This window comes from Petromyzon marinus, chromosome 52 (assembly GCF_048934315.1).
Source record: "Petromyzon marinus isolate PM22_M1 ecotype Great Lakes invasive population chromosome 52, UKy_Petmar_22M1.pri1.0, whole genome shotgun sequence".
In the NCBI taxonomy this organism is placed as follows: Eukaryota; Metazoa; Chordata; class Hyperoartia; order Petromyzontiformes; family Petromyzontidae; genus Petromyzon; species Petromyzon marinus.
The window spans coordinates 12,740,548-12,762,874 of NC_133718.1; the positions used below are offsets into that span (position 1 = coordinate 12,740,548).

The following is a 22,327-nucleotide window of genomic DNA, read 5'->3' on the forward strand; positions in this document are numbered from 1 at the left end:
TATTAGCATGAATGACGCGATATAAAACGAGAGTATTATGATTATGAACCAAACAAAGACACAGCGAAGTCAGCTCCCATCGTGTCACCCCGACTCCCCTCCCTGCACCTCCGATGAGCACGGTTGGCTACGTACGGCGCGAAAGAAGTCCAACATACATGTACACACTGTAAGTCATTTGCTCGATATTCCCCGCTCATCCCTTGAAGCGAGGCCCGTGTCGATTCGCCCCTCGCTCCCGAGCCCGCCGAGAGCCGCCGGCGTCGTAAGGACGCCGGCTCGCAAGGGAAACATTTGGGTGAGCGCCGCGTTCCTCTGATCTCACCGCCACATTCTGACCCATTTCATCCCCCCCTCCTGTTTAACGGTCTCCGCTTAAGCTCCCTTATCAACCAGGGTTGACATGAAGCAGCCATTGATGAGCATGTAATCTGCTGTGAGGATGAGCGCCAAGGTGAACTGTGCAGTTGTTGTCAGTGAAGGATGCTCGGGCGAGGAGAGGTGGAGGGGGTGACGTTTGTAATGCATCTGCCGCTTTCAATGGGGCCACCCTCGCTCGCTCTCTCTCACCACACGACAATAAAAGCTTCTCTCCCACCCTCCGCATTCATTCCAGGGCCCAATGTACACTCCGCGTAACCTCACTGCTTCTATTGCAATTATAGCTAATGGAAGAGTACAATTGATAATAATTTACAGTCTTGCCAATCTACTGCTGGATGAAGGCCTCCACATGGTGGTGGTTGTTGCGAAACGTTACATTTTTTGGCCGTACTTCACTGCGCTGGTCGGTGCAGGTCGGTAAGAGTGGCGGAGGGGGTGGGTGGACTGGTTCAGATATTTTGCACGCCACTGATGTTGGCCTTGGATGGGATTCTAACTCTGGAGCGCCAGGTACATGGCACAATGTGTGTTTAGCCACTGCACAACTGCTGGCCCATGCCTCACGTACAATTAATACGTAATAAGCATCACAACACTGCCAACAAACCTTGTCATGACAACATTACAAAATTCAGTTTTGACAACAATAATTTTATTTGAATTTAGTATAAATCTCAACAAGTCTATTATTATTGCTGTAATCGTTTTTGGAATTTAGTGCTTTTTAAGCTCAAACAATAAAAATAACGTGGCCATTCTGAAAGCATAAAGGAAAGGGTTAATTAACGTGTCCTCTCACATGTAAACACTCATTAATTGTCTGATAACACCTTAATATATAGAGGACCACAGAGCTTGGGCAATTGAAGCAATTGGCGGGACCCCGGGGTCCCATCACTGCCCCGGGGTGGGAAAAACCGCGTAGCGACACGAGTCTTGCCTTACCGACAACAAAACTAGCGTCAATCGATTGGCCTCGTCGGGAGCTACTCGGGGCACTAAGTTTCGTAAAAAGTTGAAAAATTACATAAACACGTTAAATTTACTGCGGGGGCGGGCTCGCCTTGGCAAAGAAGCCGAGGATCGACGGCTGACCGGAGGGCGTTGTCGCCACGCGTAACTGCGGCGGACGCTCCCCGGGCTTGCGTTTGGCCGGTGGGGTGGCGCCCATCGTGTTGATCGCCGCCTGCTGGCGCTTGTTGGCGCGAGTCTGGGCGGGCGGCGCGTTGTTGTCGGGATCACGAGTGGGCGGAATGAAAAATAATAATTATTGACCTGATTTTTGCGGGACCCTGGGGTCCCGCCAAATGATTCAATTGTTCGTATCGCCAGTTCATCGCGTGGCTGCTGTTACCTTTCCATTTGTCTGAGATTCCTCCTCACGCTTCTGAGTCATCCTCTCTCTCTCTAGCGACTACTGTGCAGGTCAACACAAGTTCACATTACTGTCCTCACATCATACAAAATACGGCCATCTTATAGGGATGATTTATATTCACGTAACAATATTACATCATTGTTTGTCTTGTACATTCAGATCAGGGTCCAATAACGCCAGAAAATTCTAAAGCGACAGAATATGAATAGCTTGTATGGTCACACACACACACGATTCATGTTGATTCATATGATGTTTGTCCTGGGCTCACATCCGACCATTCCGGGCCATGTTCTTCCTCTTGCGAAAGTAAGTATTGAAGTTACGAGGAAGCGTGTCTGAAAAGAGAGAACAAGCAGGAGAACTAAAAAACGATAAATTTCGAGTACCCCTGGGCCCCTTGTCGCAGAGGTTCGCGGTTTGAATCCAGCGGCCGCCCTGATTATTACTGCGGTGTATAAAAATTGGGATAATACGATGTGCCATCTGCTTCACAGCGGACATTAAAGATCCCCCTGACGCCATTTGCAAGAGGAGGCCGCTGCGTGCTGGCGTCACAGGGAGAAATTAGCCAAAGATGACGCCGCAAATGACTCAATGGGGATCACACGCGTAGCAATCATCGCCCCCTACCGTCAAACTACCGCAAACTGTGTCTGTCAAACAGCAGCAGCGCCTTCATTCATCATAGTCTTGCGCTAGATCATCATCTGAATGGCGTGAATACCAAATGCACTCGCTTATTCATTTAAAACGTAGGCTTTCATAGCCATACTACAATTTTATGATAATATAATTGCACTGAACCAACCATATAGGTGCAATCTACCATCGCTTTCCCTGGTCGACAGGAGCACTTCCAACAGCAATATCTGTGATTCTTTATAGTTTATAGTGTAAAAAACTGAAACTGCATAGCTGTATCCATGCCCTCTCAAGAACGGGAAACGTTTCGGTATAAGTGACGGTAATTTATCGACACTTCTGTCCAGAGGTCAAGAGAGTAATGTGATATCTAACGATGAATGATTTAATCCGCGGCAGGTCTTGACAGTTGTGTGTTGTGTTGTGTGCGTGGCGAGCGCGAGCGGAGTGGTTCGTGGTTAGCTCGCTACTCTACGGACAAACGGTGTGGGGGGCAATGGTGGTGATTCTCCCCCCCCCCACCCCCTCTTTGAGACCATGGAAATGGATATGTTATTGATATTTACCAGAGTACAAACACTTTGTTTTTATTTTTGTCTTGAATTAATTGCCTTGCTGATGGAGATCAAATTTCAGATCTGTTTCCGGATATAGAACCAACGCCGTGAGTTCGACTTCCTGGCTACGGCTAACGTCAGTGGTGATCATCTGAACCACTCCTGGGCCTCCCCCATGTTGCCAAGCCAGCCTTAAATGAGTATCTCGTGCCGCTGTGTAAACATCAGCACGGGGAGACAAAGGCGGCCGGGTATAGTTCCGGCCACACCCTGCACCCCCAGTCTTCGTAGGTGCTCACTACATAATAGGGTAGTCGGTTGGCTGTTCACCTGTGGTGGGGTAGAGTGTGGGGACTGCCACCTGTTCACCTGTGGTGGGGTAGAGTGTGGGGACTGCCACCTGTTCACCTCTGGTGGGGTAGACTGTGGGGACTGCCACCTGTTCACCTGTGGTGGGGTAGACTGTGGGGGCTGCCACCTGTTCACCTGTGGTGGGGTAGACTGTGGGGACTGCCACCTGTTTTCAATTTGACTGGCCAACGTGGAATAGTAGGCCAATGTCGTCTACGAGGGGGCTCTCTGGAGCTAATTTGAAGTGGAGGGCTTACCCCGACAGCCTGAGTAGGCTACACGGGCGACCTTTGCCTCTGTCTTTGTGTGCGTGCAGTGCTAGACAGCGGCTCTCACCGTTGCAGCGGAAGTGTATGTCGGACCAGATGACGTTCTCCTGGGAGAAGCAGAAGACGCCGAGACGGCCACCACGCATCGTCGTGTCAATGACCACCCCGGAGTCAGCCACCACCTCCGAGCCCTCGTACAGCACCACCCTGTCACATGCACACACGCACACGCACGTCGCCATCCTCTACAAACAGCCCTGGGTCGAATTAACTCACGAATGCTCGACAACGATCATTGAACCCACTCGGTTTGTTTATGTCAACGTTGTTGCAGGATGGGTAACTGCGTGGAAAAAGCCGGTAAAAAAACCGGTTAGTACCGTCGAGAGCGGCAAACACAACCCGTCCAGCCTTGCGACTGAGAGGCCGAGGCTGCTGGTTAGGGTCGCACTCGACTTGCGATCCCCACAGGGTTGCCGGTTAGATTACATCTCTCAGTTGCTTAAAATCGGTGCATTTATTCGGTGACTGAATATCGGAACTGGTAATCGATTCTGAAAATGGTAACCGGTTTACCGGTTAGTAAACTCCGCAATGGACCCTTGGTCTAAGTCGCGAGCCAATGCCAATCATAAAAAGTCGGCCAATTCATCAATAACACTGCATCCCTTATGTTGAAAAAAATATATACAACGTAACTGGCCAAACATCACAAGGCTACACGTTAACAGCAAATTACTCTATTGGGATGACACGGAGCAGCAACGTTACCCCCCTCCTCCCTCCTGCAGAACTTGGCAGGAGCCTCCTGAGAATGTGTCTTGAGACTCAATGAGGCTTTCCTGGGTAAACAAGTGCAGTAATAATAAAGGTCCTTCTTTATAGTTCATAGATAAAGCGGCCAAGTAGTTGGGAGACTGCACTAAAACACCATAGATGGACCTCTGATCATCTTGCAGTCTCTAACGATAGCTCACTCTCTGGCCTCTCTCTATCTCTGTAATCCACGAAAGCCACAACAAAATTATGATGAAACGCGAGGGCCCTAACGCTATCTCGCTGACCCACCCATACTTGCCGACACACCCATACTGGACATCTGTGAAAAAGAGCTTCATAGCTCATCGGATTCCTTTAGGATAAATAAAGATCCTGATTCTGAATGAAAGGGCATCATTATAATTTTACTTTCATTAGTCAGAGGCAATTTAGCGAACAGGCTTTTTTGATGGAGCTCTTGTTTCAGTAACAATAAAGATTCAGATTGTGATCTTGCACGTGGGTCCTCTCTCCCCGTGAGGGCCCCCCCGCCTCGCTGATCGTCGGAGCTCACGGCGGGTCTCACCGGATGTAGCCGACCTGCGGACGGTGTGTCAGGTGCCAGCGGTAGGAGGTGCGGTCCTTCCAGCCGACGCTGCGTGGGTCTTTCCAGAGGAGCGCCACCTGGCCGTCCGTGTCGCCCGTGTTCCACAGCGCGTTGCGGAGATTCTCCCCGGGCCCCGTCCTCGACTTCACTGCCTGTGTGCACGCACGCACGTGTGCACGCACGCACGTGTGCACGCACGCTGAAATGCCAGATCCAATGGGGGTGGTGGCGATGACGTTCCTGTGCGTAATCCCAATTGAGTAACATGTAAAGTGTGTATGTTGAACTTCTTTCACACCGTATGTAGCCAACGGTGCTAATCGGAGGTGCGGGGGAATGACAACTAAAACTAAACACAATCCAACAGTTACAAGACAAGGACAATATACTAAAACAAAAAGCAGTTCTGAATAAATTAGTTTGTAAAGCTAGATGATGATGACGTAAAAGTGCATAGCCCCAGTGGCATCCTAATAACGGAAGGAAGAGCGTTCCAGACGGCCGCGGAAGCGTATCGGAAAGCGTGCGATACAGTGGCCGCCTTGATTCGATGACTGGCCAACATGCAGGTAATTTTTCAGCATGAGGATGTTTTGAGCCAATACTGGTTACAATGTTTTAGCTGTGGTAGGAAACCGGAGAAGTCGGAGGAAACCGACGCAGAAGAGGGGACGGACACAGAAGCCCCACACAGAAAGGCGTCCGATCCGGCAACCGAACCTAGGCCCTTTTCGCTCCCACTGCACCACCCGGCCGCCCTGGTCAAATTGCTAATGACAGAGACGCCCCAGACATGCCACGATAATCAACACCTTTCGTGTCTTTGTTCTCCCTTTTGGTTAGAAACAAACAAACTAAACCCGACGGCCGCGACGCTGGCTCCGTGCAAACGAAGCGTCGGGCTGTCTCCTCATCCACGAATTGGTTTGACCGCCCCCCGACTTTCCAACCCCCACCAACCTTGAGCTGCAGGCCCGGTTTGGCGATGGCTCTGAATGGCGTCGACTGCCAGTAGGCCTGCTCCACCTGCTTCCACATGACCACGTAGAAACTGGAGCTGTCCTGGTAGCCGAAGACGACGCCCACGTAGTCGTCGTCGGCCACGGTGTTCACGTGGAAGGTGCCCTCGAAGTCCACGCCGTTGAAGGCGGTGAAGCCTTGGCGGGGCACGGGGGGGGGGGGGCGCAGTGAGGCGATCGCACCCGCCGGCAGCGCTAGGTGCTGCTGGAGTACAGGCACGGCTGTACTGGGAATGCAATCACAGCGCTGTGTACGTCGAACTTCAAGTCACACCGAAAGTAGCCAACCGTGCAAATCAGAGGTGCGGGGGAAGGACAACAAAGCATGAGGTAGCGCGACCTCTGCTCACTCTCATTGATATACTGCATTGTGAGGTCGCGCTCATTACACACAAAGCCCTTGCCACATGTGAAACACAACGCCTCGCTCATCTCGTCAAGGAGCATAAAACATCACGCAAACTGTGGCCGTCTTCACTGCGGCTTTTGGCTGCTAACCATCGAACAAAGACGGCCACTGCTGCATCGTGCACTTACAGATTCGCTTCTGCGGCCGTCTGGAACGCTCTTCCTTCCCATATTAGGAAGCCACTGGAGCTGTGCACTTTTAAATTTAATCTGAAAACTCATTTCTTTAGAACTGCTTTTTGTGGTTAGTTTGTTGTCCTCCCGTACTTCTGATCAGCACGGTTGGAAACGTACGGTGGGAAAGAAGTTCAACACACGCATGTCATGCATGCTGAAGGTGCGAGAGCTACTGTGTGCTTAAAGGTTTCTTCAGCAGCACACGCAGCATCGTTGTCTCCTTGCTGAAGAGATAAACACACGGACTCAACAATCCCATGGTTTTTGTTCAAAATGTCGCAGGTGTCTCTTGGCCGTACCTAGACATGATGGGGGAGCTGTCCGGTCACCCACGACGCTCGCAGAGGCTGTCACACCGCATTGGTGAGTGCCCGGAGCTTACATCTGCGGCAAGCCAATGAACTCACCGTGGCCTTTCGCTGATGATTCCTGTGTCGACATTTCCGATGTTCTTCTCTGAGAGCAGCATTTTTATCGCCCGCGGCTCAAACAGCGGCGATGGCGTGCGGATCGCTCCGTGCCCATAAAGCCGTCGCGTCACGGAGAGGGGGGGCCCAGCTCACTTACCTACCGCAAGTCCAGGGTCGCTGTTTCTTGTTTGTACAATTTCCCGTCCCTGCGGCGAAAGTAAAACAAAATATAATGGGGCATTAATGCACACAGCAGGTTCATGTGCTAAAGATATAAATAATAAGAGCAATGATTACATAGTAATGCAGAGCACTTTGCCAATCCACTTCTGGATGAAGGCATCTGCCCACAACGAGAACACTCGTGCCTCTCCAGAGGGTACCACTCACTCATTCTACTACTCATCCACTCACTCATTCTACTACTCATCCACTCATTCTACTACTCATCCACTAACTCATTCTACTACTCATCCACTCATTCTACTACTCATCCACTCACTCATTCTACTACTCATCCACTCATTCTACTACTCATCCACTCACTCATTCTACTACTCATCCACTCACTCATTCTACTACTCATCCACTCACTCATTCTACTACTATTCATCCACTCACTCATTCTACTACTCATCCACTCACTCATTCTACTACTCATCCACTCATTCTACTACTCATCCACTCACTCATTCTACTACTCATCCACTCACTCATTCTACTACTCATCCACTCACTCATTCTACTACTCATCCACTCACTCATCCACTCACTCATTCTACTACTCATCCACTCACTCATTCACTCACTCATTCACTCACTCATTCTACTACTCATCCACTCACTCATTCTACTACTCATCCACTCACTCATTCTACTACTCATCCACTCACTCATTCACTCACTCATTCATTCACTCATTCTACTAATCATCCACTCACTCATTCTACTACTCATCCACTCACTCATTCTACTACTCATCCACTCACTCATTCTACTACTCATCCACTCACTCATTCTACTACTCATCCACTCACTCATTCTACTACTCATCCACTCACTCATTCTACTACTCATCCACTCACTCATTCTACTACTCATTCACTCACTCATTCTACTACTCATTTACTCATTCACTTACTCATTCACTCAATCAACTACTCACTCATTCACTCAATAAACTACCCACTCATTCACTCAACTACCCACTCATTCACTCGCAGCATGGCGTGAGCTCCGTTCTGCAGTTGGCATCGATCTTCTTATCAATATCCGCGAGTGAATGTGTGTGTGTGTTGAACTTATTTCGTATCATATCTAGCCAACTGTGCTAATTGGAGGTGCAGTTATGAAAAAAAATCGTTTTCAATCTAGATTTTAAAGTGTGCGTGCGTACGTCCCGAATGAGTACCTGGTGCGATGTGTGAGCATCACTCCTGGGGAGACAAAGCCGACCAGCCATGGTGCTGCCCACCCACCCCCTCGTGTGCCGTACCGACGTTCATAGGTGCTACTCGCTAACAGCACTTGCCCCAACATTCTGTTGATGCTAAACGGGGTATCTTTGTCCTTGAAATGCGTATATTCTAGCCCGGGACAAGCAGAATATGTTAAACCATGTTCAATATCTTTATAATTTCGCTTTTAAATATATAAACACTCGCATGGGTACAGGGGGCAGGGGGGGGGCAGTCGGGGAGGGAGGCGGATGGGGGGGTCGAGGGGCATAGCCCACGGGGCCGCACGTCCACAGTGGACGTTCAAAGATCCTGTGATGCCATTCGCAAGGGTAGGCCATTGTGTGCCGACGTCATGATCAATAGTGTCTACATTTAGAAAGAATGACACTGCTAATTACTCAATTGGGACGGTACATAGCAACAATCGCCCCCGACTGCGAACACTTGACAGGACTCTCCTGAAAGAGTCATGGCACCCAGTGAGGCTTCGCTGAGTAAACAAGCGTAGTAATGATCGTAATGAAGACTAAAAACACAAAGTGTTTCTACCATCGTCTCAGCTCACCCGCTAAGTGGAGGAACAAAATGGTCACAACAAAATGTAGCAATAACGCACGTGACGTATCGCTTGGAGCTGCACCAAGCGTCTTCGATGTAATGTTTGTTCACCTTAACACCTCCGTGATAAAGTATATTACTGTATAATACAGTATATTACTGTATAATAAAGGTTTTAAGGGTTAGACCGCATTACTCTAAATGTGTAAGGTTTGTCACGTAAACAGAACGTGCTAATTCCATACTACTTCAGCACACCGGTGTGTTGGAGAGTAAAACCACAACCTTCACAATTCCCGTAGAGTGAGGTGATACATCGGCAGTTCATGCAGCCAGATTCAGGGTCGCTGTGGCTAAGCAAGCGGAATCATATTAGATGAGAAACAAAGTTTGACTGGCTGGCTGGGCTGGTGCCATGTACTGCCCACAGAGGGGAGTGGGGGGGGGGAGACCTTGGGGGTTGTTACGCAAGAGGGGGGCACATGCCCTACGAGTCTATGAAGGCTGCAGAGGGGGGGGTCTTTGTGTTTGTCGGTGAGCACAGGGAACCTGGTTGAGGACGAGCCACTGGGGGTCGATTTGCGCGTCGCCCTCCGGGTCGAGCACGATGGTCTGGAAGGCACGGAAGTCGGTGCGGGCCACGTGCTCGTTCTCGGGGCACACGTCGACCGCGTCGAGCACGTGGTCGTTGTCCAGGTCGCCCTCGCACGCGTCCCCCACGCCGTTGCCTGCCGGCCCACACCCCACACCCCCCACCAGCGCGGGACGCACAACGCCAAACAAAAATCAGCGTCAAGCTCCGTTTTGATTTAATTTCCTGCCGCGCTGATTGCGGCGTGGACATTAACGGCGCCCCGCATCGCCCCCACCCCTCGAGACCCCGAGAGTATGATATTGATACCCATCAGAGACAAAACACTGATTGTTTTATATTTATCAATGTAAGGTTCTAAATTTTGATTTAAAGATTTCGTGACTGCGGTGATTCATATTCTTGGCTCTTTCAGTAAAGTCACGTTGAAGGGAAACAATATATATTTTATTACTTTATTGTTTCCCTTCAACGTGACTTTACCGAAAGAACCAAGAATATTAGATGTAAGGTTCTGTTTAAAAATATTTAAATTTCAGGACCGACTCCGCCGTAATGGCAATAAATGTGGATTCCACCTGTTCAATCTGTTTGGGATAAAGTGCTTCCCCCTCGCACTCGTGGGTTTTCTGTGGGTGCTCCTGTTTCCTCCCACATGTAAACACTTAGGAATTGGCCAATAAGACCGTCATATTTAGAGGACCGCAGAGCTTGGGCAATTGTTGGTGCCGGCTCACTGCGTGGCTGCTGCTGCCTTCTCACTACTCGTCTGTCGTTCCTCCTCCCGCCTCCGAGTAGTCTCTCTCTCTCTCCATGAGTGAGTGACTGAGTGAGTGAATCCTGTGCGGCGACTGCAGCAGCAGCGCCAACATCCTGTGCAGGCAACACAGTCGTGCAGCAGTTAGCGCTACACTGCGCTATGAACCCGGCAGGCCGGGTTCGATTCCCGCTCACAGCCAACACCAGTAACAATTATTCGAACCGGTCCCGTGCCTCCCCTAGGTCGACTCAGCCTCAAAACGAGTACCCGGTAAACATCGCAACTAAGGAGACAAAGGCGGTCGGGCGTGGTGCAGGCCACCCACCCCCTCTTTGTCTTTATATTTGTGTGTGTGAATGTGTGTGAGTGTGTGTGTGAGAGTGTGTGTGTGTGAGTGTGTGTGAGTGTGTGTGAGTGTGTGTGAGTGTGTGTGAGAGTGTGTGAGTGTGTGTGTGAGAGTGTGTGAGTGTGTGTGTGAGTGTGTGTGTGAGTGTGTGTGTGAGTGTGTGAGTGTGTGTGAGTGTGTGTGTGAGTGTGTGAAAGTGTGAGTGTGTGTGAGTGTGTGAGTGTGTGTGTGAGTGTGTGTGAGTGTGTGTGAGTGTGTGTGTGAGAGTGTGTGAGTGTGTGTGGTCCGGCAAAACAACCCCCTACCTCCTCGCGGTGCCGGACGGGCAACTCTGTCGTGGACAGTGCTGTGGCGGGAGATCCAATTTTGATTGGCTCCTCCCCTCATGGCATATGTGTCCACCACAGGGGCTAAACGGGGGCTCTGGACGGGTGCGAGGGGCTGGTAACCCCTCCACCTTCAATTAATTACCACAAAACCACGAATTAAAGTGAAATATGTAACAACTAAGCTTGTGCCGGAGGCCCCGGGGGGCCAGGCGTCTATGACGTCTCCTGGCCAAACCCCAATTGGCGGAGCCAGGAGATTGAATACCTACCCTCGGGGCTACTCCAGAAACAACGAAAAGCCACTACGGGTGGCCACGTGGAATGTTCGAACGCTCACTGCAGAGGAGAGGCTGCCACTCCTCTGTCGGGAGCTGGACCGGTACCGCCTGGATCTATGCGGCATTCAGGAGGTCCGGTGGACCGGCTCTGGCTCCTGCCACCATGAGGGGTGGACAGTCCTCTACTCGGGGCAGCAGACTGCCAAACAACAGGGTGTGGGTCTTCTTTTGAACAAAAGAATGAAGGGGGCGTGGGAGCGTGGCGGTGAGGTGTGGGAAGCTGTAAGCCCCAGGCTACTTTGGGCTCGCCTTCCCATCAACCGGAGGCGAGGAATGGTGGTCGTGGTTACTTATGCCCCCACCGAAGATGAACATCCGTGGAGGGATGCAGGCAAAGCCGATGAGTCAGATGCCTTCTATGACCTCCTGTCACAGGTGCTGGCTAAAGTGGCCCCTCGGGATAGAGTCATCATGTTGGGTGACTTCAATGCCCGAGTTGGTCATGATACTGGCACCTGGTCTGGAGTGATTGGAGGGCATGGGCCAGATCAGCTCAATAACAATGGTAGGAGGCTGCTAGATTTTTGTGCAGCCCATGGGCTTGTAATTACCAACACGCTGTTCCGGCATCGGCGCATCCACACAACATCATGGATGCATGCCGGGTCCAAGCAAGAACATCTGCTGGACTACATAGTGACGGACCAGCGAATGCGAGCCCATGTCCTTGACACCAGGACCTACCGTGGAGCTGATCTGCCCTCTGACCATCGACTAGTCATCTGTAAGATGCGCCTGCCATTCTTCCACTCCGGTGGTGGGTGTACACCCAGGACCCCATTCCAACCTAAAGTGGCCTGGTCTCAGTTATCTGATGAAAGTTGCAAGCGAGAATTTCATCATCGCTTGCGGCTGGGATTGGCATCGTCCCCGACTCCTCCTGATGTCGAGGGTAAATGGGCGAGGTTTAGGACTGTGACTCATGCAGCTGCAATGGCTGCTTTGGGTACGCGGTCCAGACCTCCCCAGACACCCTGGATGACAGAGGAGTTGTTCAGGATGGTTGAGAAAAAGCGACAGGCCCACTGTCATCGGCTACAGAATCCCACGTCAGAGAATGAGGAGGCTTACCGCAGCCTTCGCTCGGAGGTTCGGAGAGCCGTGAGGCGCTGCAAGGATGGGTGGTGGTCGCGGGTTGCTGAGGAGATGGAGTCTGCCTCAGTGGCCCGTGATCACAAATCGCTATTTAACTCCATCAAAAAAGTAACCTGCAGCGCCACACCTATTACCATCATTAGGGGAAAAAACGGTGATCCAATTTCCGACCCCCAGGAACAGGTTCGCAGATTTGCTGAGCATTTCAGTGAGGTCCTGGGGGAGGGAAAATCCCACAGCCAGGAAAACATCGTGGCACAAAGTGAGGATGACCCTGCTGAGGCTGCGGTGCCTCAAATATTGGATGAAGTCACCCCCTGTGAGTGGCTGGCTGAGGTGCCATCTGCTGAGGAAGTATTGAAGGCGATCCGGAGTCTGAGACCAGGAAAGGCAGCGGGCAGAGATGATCTCCCAAGCGAAATGCTGAGGGAGGGTGGCGTTTGTGCACAGACTGCCCTATATGACATCATAACAACAGTCTGGACCACTGGACGGGTTCCGCAGGATTGGAAGGATGCCCTGGTGGTCCCCCTTTTTAAGAAGGGGGACCGCACAGACTGTAACAACTACAGGGGCATCTCACTCCTCAGTGTGCCGGGAAAGGTCCTGGCAAGGATTATTCAGCATCGCCTTGCCAGGCACGCTGAGGAGAGGCTTGCGGAGCCCCAATGCGGTTTCAGGAAAGGGCGGTCCTGCACAGATGCCATATTTTCTGTCCGTCTGCTACAGCAGAGGTGTAGGGAATTCCAACAAGACCTACATCTCTGCTTTATTGACCTGGTCAAGGCCTATGATACCATCAGTAGGCCTGGGCTCTGGGTCGTTCTTCGTGCTTTTGGAGTACCTGACCCTCTGCTCACGATCATTAAGGACCTTCATGATGGTGAGCGGGCCCGGGTAAAACTACGTGGCCGGGAGTCAGAGCCATTCCCTGTACACCTTGGGGTGCGACAGGGATGTCCTCTGGCTCCCACATTATTTAACATCTATTTTGACCACGTAGTTCGTGAAGCCTTCAATAGCTGTACCGGGGGAATCTCCATATGGTACAGATATAATGGGAGGCTAATCGATGCCCGGGTGCGGTCAAGGGATGGCTCCCTATTGCTCAACCACGTTATGTATGCTGATGACTTGGTAATAGCTGCTCAGTCAGAGGAGGAGTTGGAGACGCTGCTGCTGAGACTGGAGCGTGCCACTAAGAGGTGGGGCCTTACCATCAGCCCCACCAAAACTAAGCACCTGCCTGGGTATTTTGTACCATCGGACACTCCGCCCCCACGGCTCCCAATCGGTGATGGGGCAGTTGTGGGGAGAGTGGAGAGTTTCCCATACCTGGGCAGTGTGCTTATGACTGGCTCCAGTTTAACAGCAGAGGTCTCACTCCGAATCAGTCGAGCGGCAATATCTTTTCATCGGTTGCGTAACGCTGTGTGGAAGCTACCTGGTCTGTCGCTCCGCACTAAGCTTCAGGTCTTCTCGGCCACGGTCATTCCCTCCCTTCTCTACGCTTGCGAAACGTGGACCCCCCTAATGAAACATCTTCGCCGGTTAGAAACATTTAGGCTGACCTGCCTACGATCCATCCTGGGTTTAACCAGACTGGATTGTGTGAGGAGCTCACAAATCCTTGAAAGATCTGGGCAGGGTCCCATCGGTGAGCTCCTCCGGCAGGCAAGGCTGCGATGGCTGGGTCATGTAGCCCGCATGCCCAGCCACCGCATGCCGAAACAGCTTTTGTTTGGCCGGATTGAGGGGGCTAAGCGGGCGCGGCACGGGCTAGAGAAGAGATGGAGTGATGTGGTACAGGAGGACGTGGAGCTGAGTGGACTTGCCGATGACTGGTACCAGCGGTGTCAAGATCGGCCTCTGTGGAGGAGGCTCGTGAAGGATGCTACTGGGCAGTTGGAGGCAGTCGCCCTCCAACAACAACGGAGGGCGGAGGAGCGACGCTCACAACAGCGAGCGGAGCGCCGGGTGGCTAAAGCACAGCAGGTTGGCACAGTAGGGGGCACAGGTGGTGCATCAGCCAGTCATCTCAGTCAGTCGACCCGTGGCACCTGGGTCTGCCCCGTGACCTCCTGCCAGCGGGCGTTCGACACTTCACGTGGCCTCAGGGTGCACATAGCCTGGCACAAGCGTCGTGGTGACGTCACCGCCACTTAGTGGCGAATGGCGGTTGTTGTTGTTGTTGTTGAGTGTGTGTGTGAGTGTGTGAAAGTGTGAGTGTGTGTGAGTGTGTGTGTGAGTGTGTGCGTGGCGCTCACGGTTTCCGTCCTCCTGCCCGGGGTTGGGCACCAGCCGGCAGTTGTCGGGCCCAGGCGGGGCGTCGTCGTCGCCGTCGTCGTCGCTGTCGCGGACTCCGTCGCCATCGTCGTCGTCGTCGCACTCGTTGCCCAGGCCGTCCCCGTCCGTGTCCTGCTGCGAGCTGTTGGCCACCTCGGGACAATTGTCTCGGTTGTCCTGCACTCCGTCCCCGTCGCTGCGGTGCAAGCATCGCCGCACAACGAGTACGATGAGAACGATACCGGACGTCATTCGAGCAGCTGTGGTAGGGGCGCCGTCATTCCAAAGAGCGTGGGGCGATCGCCACGAAGGAAGGCACCGCTGCTGTGTTTCACAGTAGGGGGTGATTTTGCTGTGTGTGCGTAATCCCAATCGAGTGATTTTCCATGTAATTTTTTGACACTGGCATGCGATGGCCCACTCGTTTCGAATTACATCACGGGATCTTTAACTTCTACCGTGAAGTAAACACCGCGTAGTATTTGACGGGTAACGCCGTTGCAGTATTAAACGGGGCGGCCTGCCGGAACCAAACCGCGAACCTCCGCAACAAGCCGGACGTTCCGACGCCGTAGCGGACAGAGGTCATCGGAGATGAAACAAGGGGAGTAAGTAGCGTCGCACGAGCTGTGGATCCAGCAACGCTCTCCTCCACGCGTTTGTCTTCGGATGGATTTAATTAGCGGCACGGAAGCTGACGGGGCAGCTGTGGAGGCAAAACTCTTGTAAACCACGAAGTCTCACTAATGTCTGGGGTCAGCATTCGCTCTGACAGGGTAAGAAGTTGTTAGATTGACTTGTCAAGAATTGAACTTAGCTCATCGGGTTCATTGTGCAGTGCGCAAACTACTCTGCCACTGACTCAAAATATTTGACAAGCAATAACGTAACATTTTGTTTAATTGCTAAGGCAGCGTTAATAACGATCGTGAAAGAATCCCAAAATAAATCTCCGCGCCTCCGAGTTCGATTCGCGAAGTATGCGCTCGTTACGAAATGAGAATTATTATAATTGTTATCAATCAGTTGAAAACGCGAATACATTCCCAATTACAGCCCAATCACGTCAAGATTACACAGATTCATATTTTATAGCGTGCCCTCCGAAATCGCAGAGGAAAGAGCAATCTTTATGAGAACACACAGCCTTCACCTTAACAGACTACCGGGCCCTCGGCTGGATGCGGCGACATCCACTTATGGCTACTGGCGGATTAACAAAACAGACGCTCGTTCGGGCCCCCCCAGAGAGACAGAGGGCTGGGGAGGGTGCCTCAGAAATGCAAAGCACGTATGTGGGCTTGGAAGGGCAGAGGTTCATTAATAGCACTTCATGCCTAGGGCATTAAAAAATGCATTATGTAATTTGCCCATTGCCTGCTGCTATAGGGTTGCAAATGAGCTGCTTTGCTTCATTTGCTTTGCAATGAGCGCTTGAGAGGCCGGGCCTAAGACGCGCGCTCTGCTGAGCCCGCTGCAGTTCGCTCTGCGCGGGCGCTCACACGACGAACGCGTAATGGAATCGGGCAAGGCCACGTCAACGCGATTTCCAGCTCAGGTGATTATCGAAGTGGCGCTCATCTCCGGTTTACAGCCCTTAGCCGGTGCGGGAAATTCCACATAGGACAACACCACAGTGTGGTGCTCATTTTATCGACCCCGGAGGGATTATAGCGCCGAGTCATCGTCCGCACACCAGGATTTGACCTTGCGACCTTCCAGTTGCGAGCCGCCCGACCGCCTAGCGGCACTGGTGGCCCGATTTAGAATTGGAACGGCGCGGCTGTTCTGACCTCGACCACGAGAAGACAACGCTGCTGCTGCTGCTGCCTCTCACCTCGACTCTAAGACGGGGGTGGTGGGGTAGAAGCTAAGTGCCGTGTGGGCGAGTGGGGATGGATAACCTGCGCCCGCTTTCTCTTCCCCAGTCGCACCGCGTGGACAGAATTCGAAGCTCGCCGCAGCAATGAGGGCTCACGTTCCAAGTGAACTGGCCAAGTGAGAGAGGGTTGGGGGGTGGGTAGTGGGAGTGTGGGGGGGGGGAACCGGTTGTGCTTTTCTGGCAGGAAGGGCCCTTTTAGCAAAGGCAATTAAAGCCAATGCACCAGCAGCTGGGGCCCATTTAAGGAAAAATAAAAAAATGCAGTCCCATTCAAGTCTTGACCACGACGCGGTCATTAGTGTTTGGCTCACAAAGACATCCGTGCCGCATTTATTTTGAGTTATTCAATTACTATATATATGTTACCTGTCCTCGTTTGTGTCGCAAATGTCTCCGACTAAGTCGTCGTCCATGTCGGCCTGCAGAGGCGCGAAGAAACAACAACAAACAACAACAACAAACATCAACAAACAACAACAAACAACAACAACAAACATCAACAAACAACAACAAACAACAACAAACAACAACAAACAACAACAAACAACAACAAACATCAACAAACAACAACAAACATCAACAAACATCAACAAACAACAACAACAACAAACAACAACAAACAACAACAAACAACAACAAACATCAACAAACAACAACAAAAACAACAAACAACAACAAACAACAACAAACAACAACAAACATCAACAAACAACAACAAAAACAACAAACAACAACAAACAACAACAAACAACAACAAACATCAACAAACAACAACAAACAACAACAACTGCTGTCAACGTGTTGTGCCTGCGAGACGATCATTTGGTCTTCCCTTGTGCGGAGCGGCGCGTGGGGCACCGCACCGCACTTGCGTGGAGCCGGAAACCGGGAATCTGAGCCTGGACAGGCAACGTCCGAACGAGGGTCAATAGCTCCGGTGACCCCTGTTCCATTCATCTATCTCCATAGATCAATGAGCTTTCTCTCCGCGATCGATCATTTCGGTTTCCAGCGATCGACAAGTTTGGTTTCCAGGGGCACAACATTTGCTCTGTGGTTTATGCGCGCGCCCACGTGACTCTCGCCACGCGTCTCTCGGGCGCACTCCCGCGACGACCACGGACGTCGCTGCGCGGCGCTTCGGCCGGAAAACCAAATCCTCGCGCCCGCTCCGGCGGGGCTGGCGAGCATCGGCCGACGCAAATTGACATAACGGAGTCACACGGGAGCCGTGCCGGCGGCATCGCCTGCCACGGCTGGCGTCGCAGGCGTGAAGGTGGTGGCCACGTGTCAGTCGGACCGGCTCTGGGAGGTAGGAGGAGTTGATTTGAAACTAGGAGGGCATGACCCTCCCCACCTCCTCGTTCGGGGAAATCTTGACACCGTGGTTAGAATGAGGAAGGGAGGGAGGGGAGGGTCAGGTGGCAATCATTGCGCTCTCGTTTTCCTGGTTGTATCACTGAAAAAGACGCCGCTCCTGTGCCTCGCTCAGCGGCGGGCGGCGCCTCGTCCAGCAGAGGGACGCTGAGGCCGTGGGAGCTGGGATGGCCCCGGGCAGGACGTTGCGAGCCTCGTTAAATGTGAAACAAGGAGCACAAAAATGATGCGCGCGTATGTATTGCCACGTGACGCTTTCGATCATGCGATTGTCTTTGGAAGCAGTTAATTGGCAGTGCTGAAATCGGCGGGTGCAGCTGTCAGTGCAAAAATGAATTTGCATGTTTGCAAATAGTAACATTCGTGCCGCTCTGTCTTTCCAGGTTTCAGGCAAACTATTGATTAATTCGGCCGGGGTTCTCTCCGGATAGCTCCGAACAGCAACACAAATTGACAATGAGGTTTGGTTCGTATCGGACTATCTTCACGAGAGTCATCGGGTCCCCTCCGCCCCCCATTCCCCCGAAGCCCATCACAGACGGGCTGACAGACAGATGGGCAAAGCTAATTCATGAATGGTTTCACCCTTAGTTGGGAACGTTGGGAAGACTTTAAAGTCACTGCCAGGTCCTCCGCCATGGTAGTGTGACGTGGCTCACGTTTACGAACATTATCAAGGAGATTTCAGAATATTTTGTGTTTGTAATAAATGAGATGGTATTGTAATTATGCAGCTACTTGTCGGTTACAAAAATGACAGTGCGTGGGTGTGTCGAGCTGTGGGTGTGCAGAGCGGTGCGTGTGTGTCGAGCTGTGGGTGTGCAGAGCGGTGCGTGTGTGTCGAGCTGTGGGTGTGCAGAGCGGTGCGTGTGTGTCGAGCTGTGGGTGTGCAGAGCGGTGCGTGTGTGCAGAGCGGTGCGTGTGTCGAGCTGTGGGTGTGCAGAGCGGTGCGTGTGTGTCGAGCTGTGGGTGTGTCGAGCTGTGGGTGTGCAGAGCGGTGCGTGTGTGCAGAGCGGTGCGTGTGTCGAGCTGTGGGTGTGCAGAGCGGTGCGTGTGTCGAGCTGTGGGTGTGTCGAGCTGTGGGTGTGTCGAGCTGTGGGTGTGCAGAGCGGTGCGTGTGTCGAGCTGTGGGTGTGTCGAGCTGTGGGTGTGCAGAGCGGTGCGTGTGTCGAGCTGTGGGTGTGTCGAGCTGTGGGGTGCAGAGCGGTGCGTGTGTGCAGAGCGGTGCGTGTGTGCAGAGCAGTGTGTGTCGCGCAGTGTGTGTAGCGCAGTGCGTGTGTGTGTAGCGCAGTGCGCGTGTGTGTAGCACAGTGTGTGTATGTGTAGCGCAGTGTGTGTGCAGAGCAGTGTGTGTGTGCAGAGCAGTGTGTGTGTGCAGAGCGGTCCGTGTGTGTAGCGCAGTGTGTGTGTGCCGAGCAGTGTGTGTGTGCAGAGCTGTGTGTGTGCAGAGCTGTGTGTGTGTAGAGCAGTGTGTGTGTGTAGCACAGTGTGTGTGTGTAGCACAGTGTGTGTGTGTAGCGCAGTGTGTGTGTGTGTGTGTAGCGCAGTGTGTGTGTGCAGAGCAGTGTGTGTGTGCAGAGCTGTGTGTGTGTAGAGCAGTGTGTGTGTGTGTAGCACAGTGTGTGTGTAGCACAGTGTGTGTGTAGCACAGTGTGTGTGTGTAGAGCAGTGTGTGTGTAGCGCTGTCGCTGCGCTATGAACCTGGCGACTCGGGTTCGATGCCCGCTCACGGCCAACACCAGTGACGATTATCTGAACCGGTCCCGGGCCTCCCCTAGGTCGACTCAGCCTCAAATGAGTACCTGGTGCGGTGTGTAAACATTGCCACTGGGGAGACAAAGGCGGTCGGGCGTGGTTCTGGCCACCCACCCCCTCGTGTACCGTTCCGGCCTTCATAGGTGCTCGCTAACAGCACTTGCCCCTACAGTCTGTTAAGGCTATATGGGGGATCTTTATCTTTGTGTAGCGCAGTGTGTGTGTCTCGCAGTGTGTGTGTCTCGCTGTGTGTAGCGCAGTGTGTGTGTGTGTAGCACAGTGTGTGTGCAGATCAGTGTGTGTGTCGCGCTGTGTGTGTGTGTAGCGCAGTGTGTGTGTAGCACAGTGCGTGTGTAGCGCAGGGCGCTAACGACTACGCTGCCTTCTCTCCACCCCACCCACGCGTGCGACCCACGTGTCAAACCCCGACGTGCATGGTAATTGCCTTTGAAGGTATCTGCTCTATGATAAGCACGCGCCTGTTGGATTCGCGGGTTTGTTTCTTAGATTTTAGATCCGTGAATAAGCTTTTGGTCCCTGTGTTTGTCGAATATGCTTGGTAATTAAAATGTATGTTTGATTCTTCGAACATATATGTATTCATTATAACCATATATTGTTGATAATCAAACACAAGTATTAAAATGGAACATGACAACAAATATCACGCCATATAATTGTTTAGAAGATTACAGAACATAAACTATTCATGTAAACACTATGAATGTAAACGATATTGATGAAAACAATATGAATGTAACTCTCATGCATGCAAACAGTATTAATGTCAGCAATATTAATGTTAACAATATTAATGTAAACAATAACAATGTAACCATTATGAATGTAACCACTGCTAATCTAAACAGTATTAACGTTCACAATAAGACTGTAAACAAACGAGGAGGTGTGCGAACTACACAGCACCAGAGTCAAGGCAAATGAGCAGCGGTGGATCACAAAGGGGCGTACGGCGAAGGGGGTCACCAGCCCCCCACTTGAGACCACAAACATTGGTCTCTTACTGATATGTAACCGATAAAGTGCATCGTTTTTTTTGGGATGTAGGGTTGGAGGTTTTATTTCTTGAGTAATGCAGGGCCCGATTTAAAGAAGCTGAAATCTTCCGGCTCACCCCCACCCCCTATCCCAATCGACCCCCCCCCACCAAACCTGGGACGTCTCGAGTCTGCCCTCTGCAAACGAGACAGGATTCAAACGATACAGCAACAATTACTCATAACCCCGACTCGTAACGCATTCACCATATTGCTATAAGGGTGAAGACATCTATTACAGCACTTTGTCAATCCACTGCTGGATGGAAGCAATAATTTGCGGCGAGATCACTTCCAAAAAAAGAGCTACTTAGCTCAGTGGGCCTTGCCTGGTAAAATATAAAAAAAATATTTGTACAGTTTAATAGTCTAAGCGGCCCTCGTCTGGGAGGTGACGGCACCTGGGTGGGATTGCTGACGTTGGGGCAGCTGTCGCACTGGTCGCCCACGCCGTCCGAGTCCCTGTCCAGCTGATCAGGGTTCACGTCTCGCGGGCAGTTGTCCAGAATGTTGGGAATCCCTGCGCAGACGACCCCAGCCGACACCGACCACACGGCAAGTGCACAATTCACAATCCTGCCCCACGGTAGGCGGCGATGCGGCCAGGATTTAAATATTATATTTCCCCCCCCCCGATTGTATCATAATAACTTCAACTTGTAACACCCCGCATATAATCTGCTCACACAGAGAGAGAACAATCCAGAGGCGCGAGGAGGAACCACAGATGAGCGGGAAGGCCGCAGCAGCAGCAGCAGCCAAGCGGAGGCAAATTTTCCTCCCACCCCCACCGAGCTCTGCAGTCTTCTATATATGCACGTGTTTTCGGTTAATCAATGTTTACACGTGGGAGGAAACTGGAGCACCCGGGGGAAACCCACACGTGCGAGGGGGAAACACTCTACACCGTACAGATGAAATAGATGGAGTTCACATCAATACTGTGCCACCTTCTGACAGAGCCAGGGCATGGCACTTCCTCGTGTTGAGTCCACCTTGCGTGGTCCACCAACCCTCACCTTGCGTAGTCCACCAACCCTCACCTTCGCAGGGCTGGATTGCTGATTGTCTTAAAGGCGTCGAGACGTGAGAGGAAGCGATAGGCAAAGGTGGAGCACTGCAATTGCTTTGCTCACTGCTGGCAGAATGCCCTGCACCAGGTCGAGCTCCATCGAGCCACTCTGGAGGGGTATTTAGCCCGCTCGGCTCAACTCCACTCAGCTCTGCTCAGTTCACTTCGGCTCGGCTCAGCTCAGCCGAGCTCGGCTTGGCGTGGCTCAGTTTCGCAGCGCTCTGCTCGTCTCAACTCGACTCAGCCCGGCTTGGCAGGGCCCGGTGGGCCACGCACCGTCCCCGTCCACGTCTCTGTCGCAGGCGTCGCCGTGCCCGTCGCGGTCCGCGTCGTGCTGGTCGGGGTTCGAGACGGCCGGGCAGTTGTCGCAGGCGTCGCCGAAGCCGTCGTCGTCCGTGTCGCGCTGGTCGGGGTTCGGCACCAGCCGGCAGTTGTCCTGCGGCGGATGCGCGGTA

General features: G+C 52.1%; 1 protein-coding gene across 2 annotated transcripts in view; it reads right to left on the bottom strand.

The window, feature by feature from the left end:
* Positions 1 to 1,014: 1,014 nt before the first annotated feature.
* LOC116953519 (thrombospondin-4-like) overlaps positions 1,015 to 22,327 on the bottom strand; it is a 40,477-nt gene continuing 19,164 nt past the window's right edge. For both annotated transcript variants that reach the window (XM_076051870.1, XM_076051871.1), the window contains 10 exons: positions 22,149 to 22,308; positions 21,202 to 21,320; positions 16,977 to 17,029; positions 14,710 to 14,924; positions 9,532 to 9,710; positions 7,122 to 7,170; positions 5,911 to 6,107; positions 4,930 to 5,102; positions 3,652 to 3,791; positions 1,015 to 2,100 (listed from right to left, as the gene is read on the bottom strand). In XM_076051870.1, coding sequence (XP_075907985.1) covers positions 2,030 to 2,100; positions 3,652 to 3,791; positions 4,930 to 5,102; positions 5,911 to 6,107; positions 7,122 to 7,170; positions 9,532 to 9,710; positions 14,710 to 14,924; positions 16,977 to 17,029; positions 21,202 to 21,320; positions 22,149 to 22,308 — 1,356 coding nt within the window. In that variant the 3' untranslated portion in view covers positions 1,015 to 2,029. The remainder of the gene's footprint in view (positions 2,101 to 3,651; positions 3,792 to 4,929; positions 5,103 to 5,910; positions 6,108 to 7,121; positions 7,171 to 9,531; positions 9,711 to 14,709; positions 14,925 to 16,976; positions 17,030 to 21,201; positions 21,321 to 22,148; positions 22,309 to 22,327) is intronic.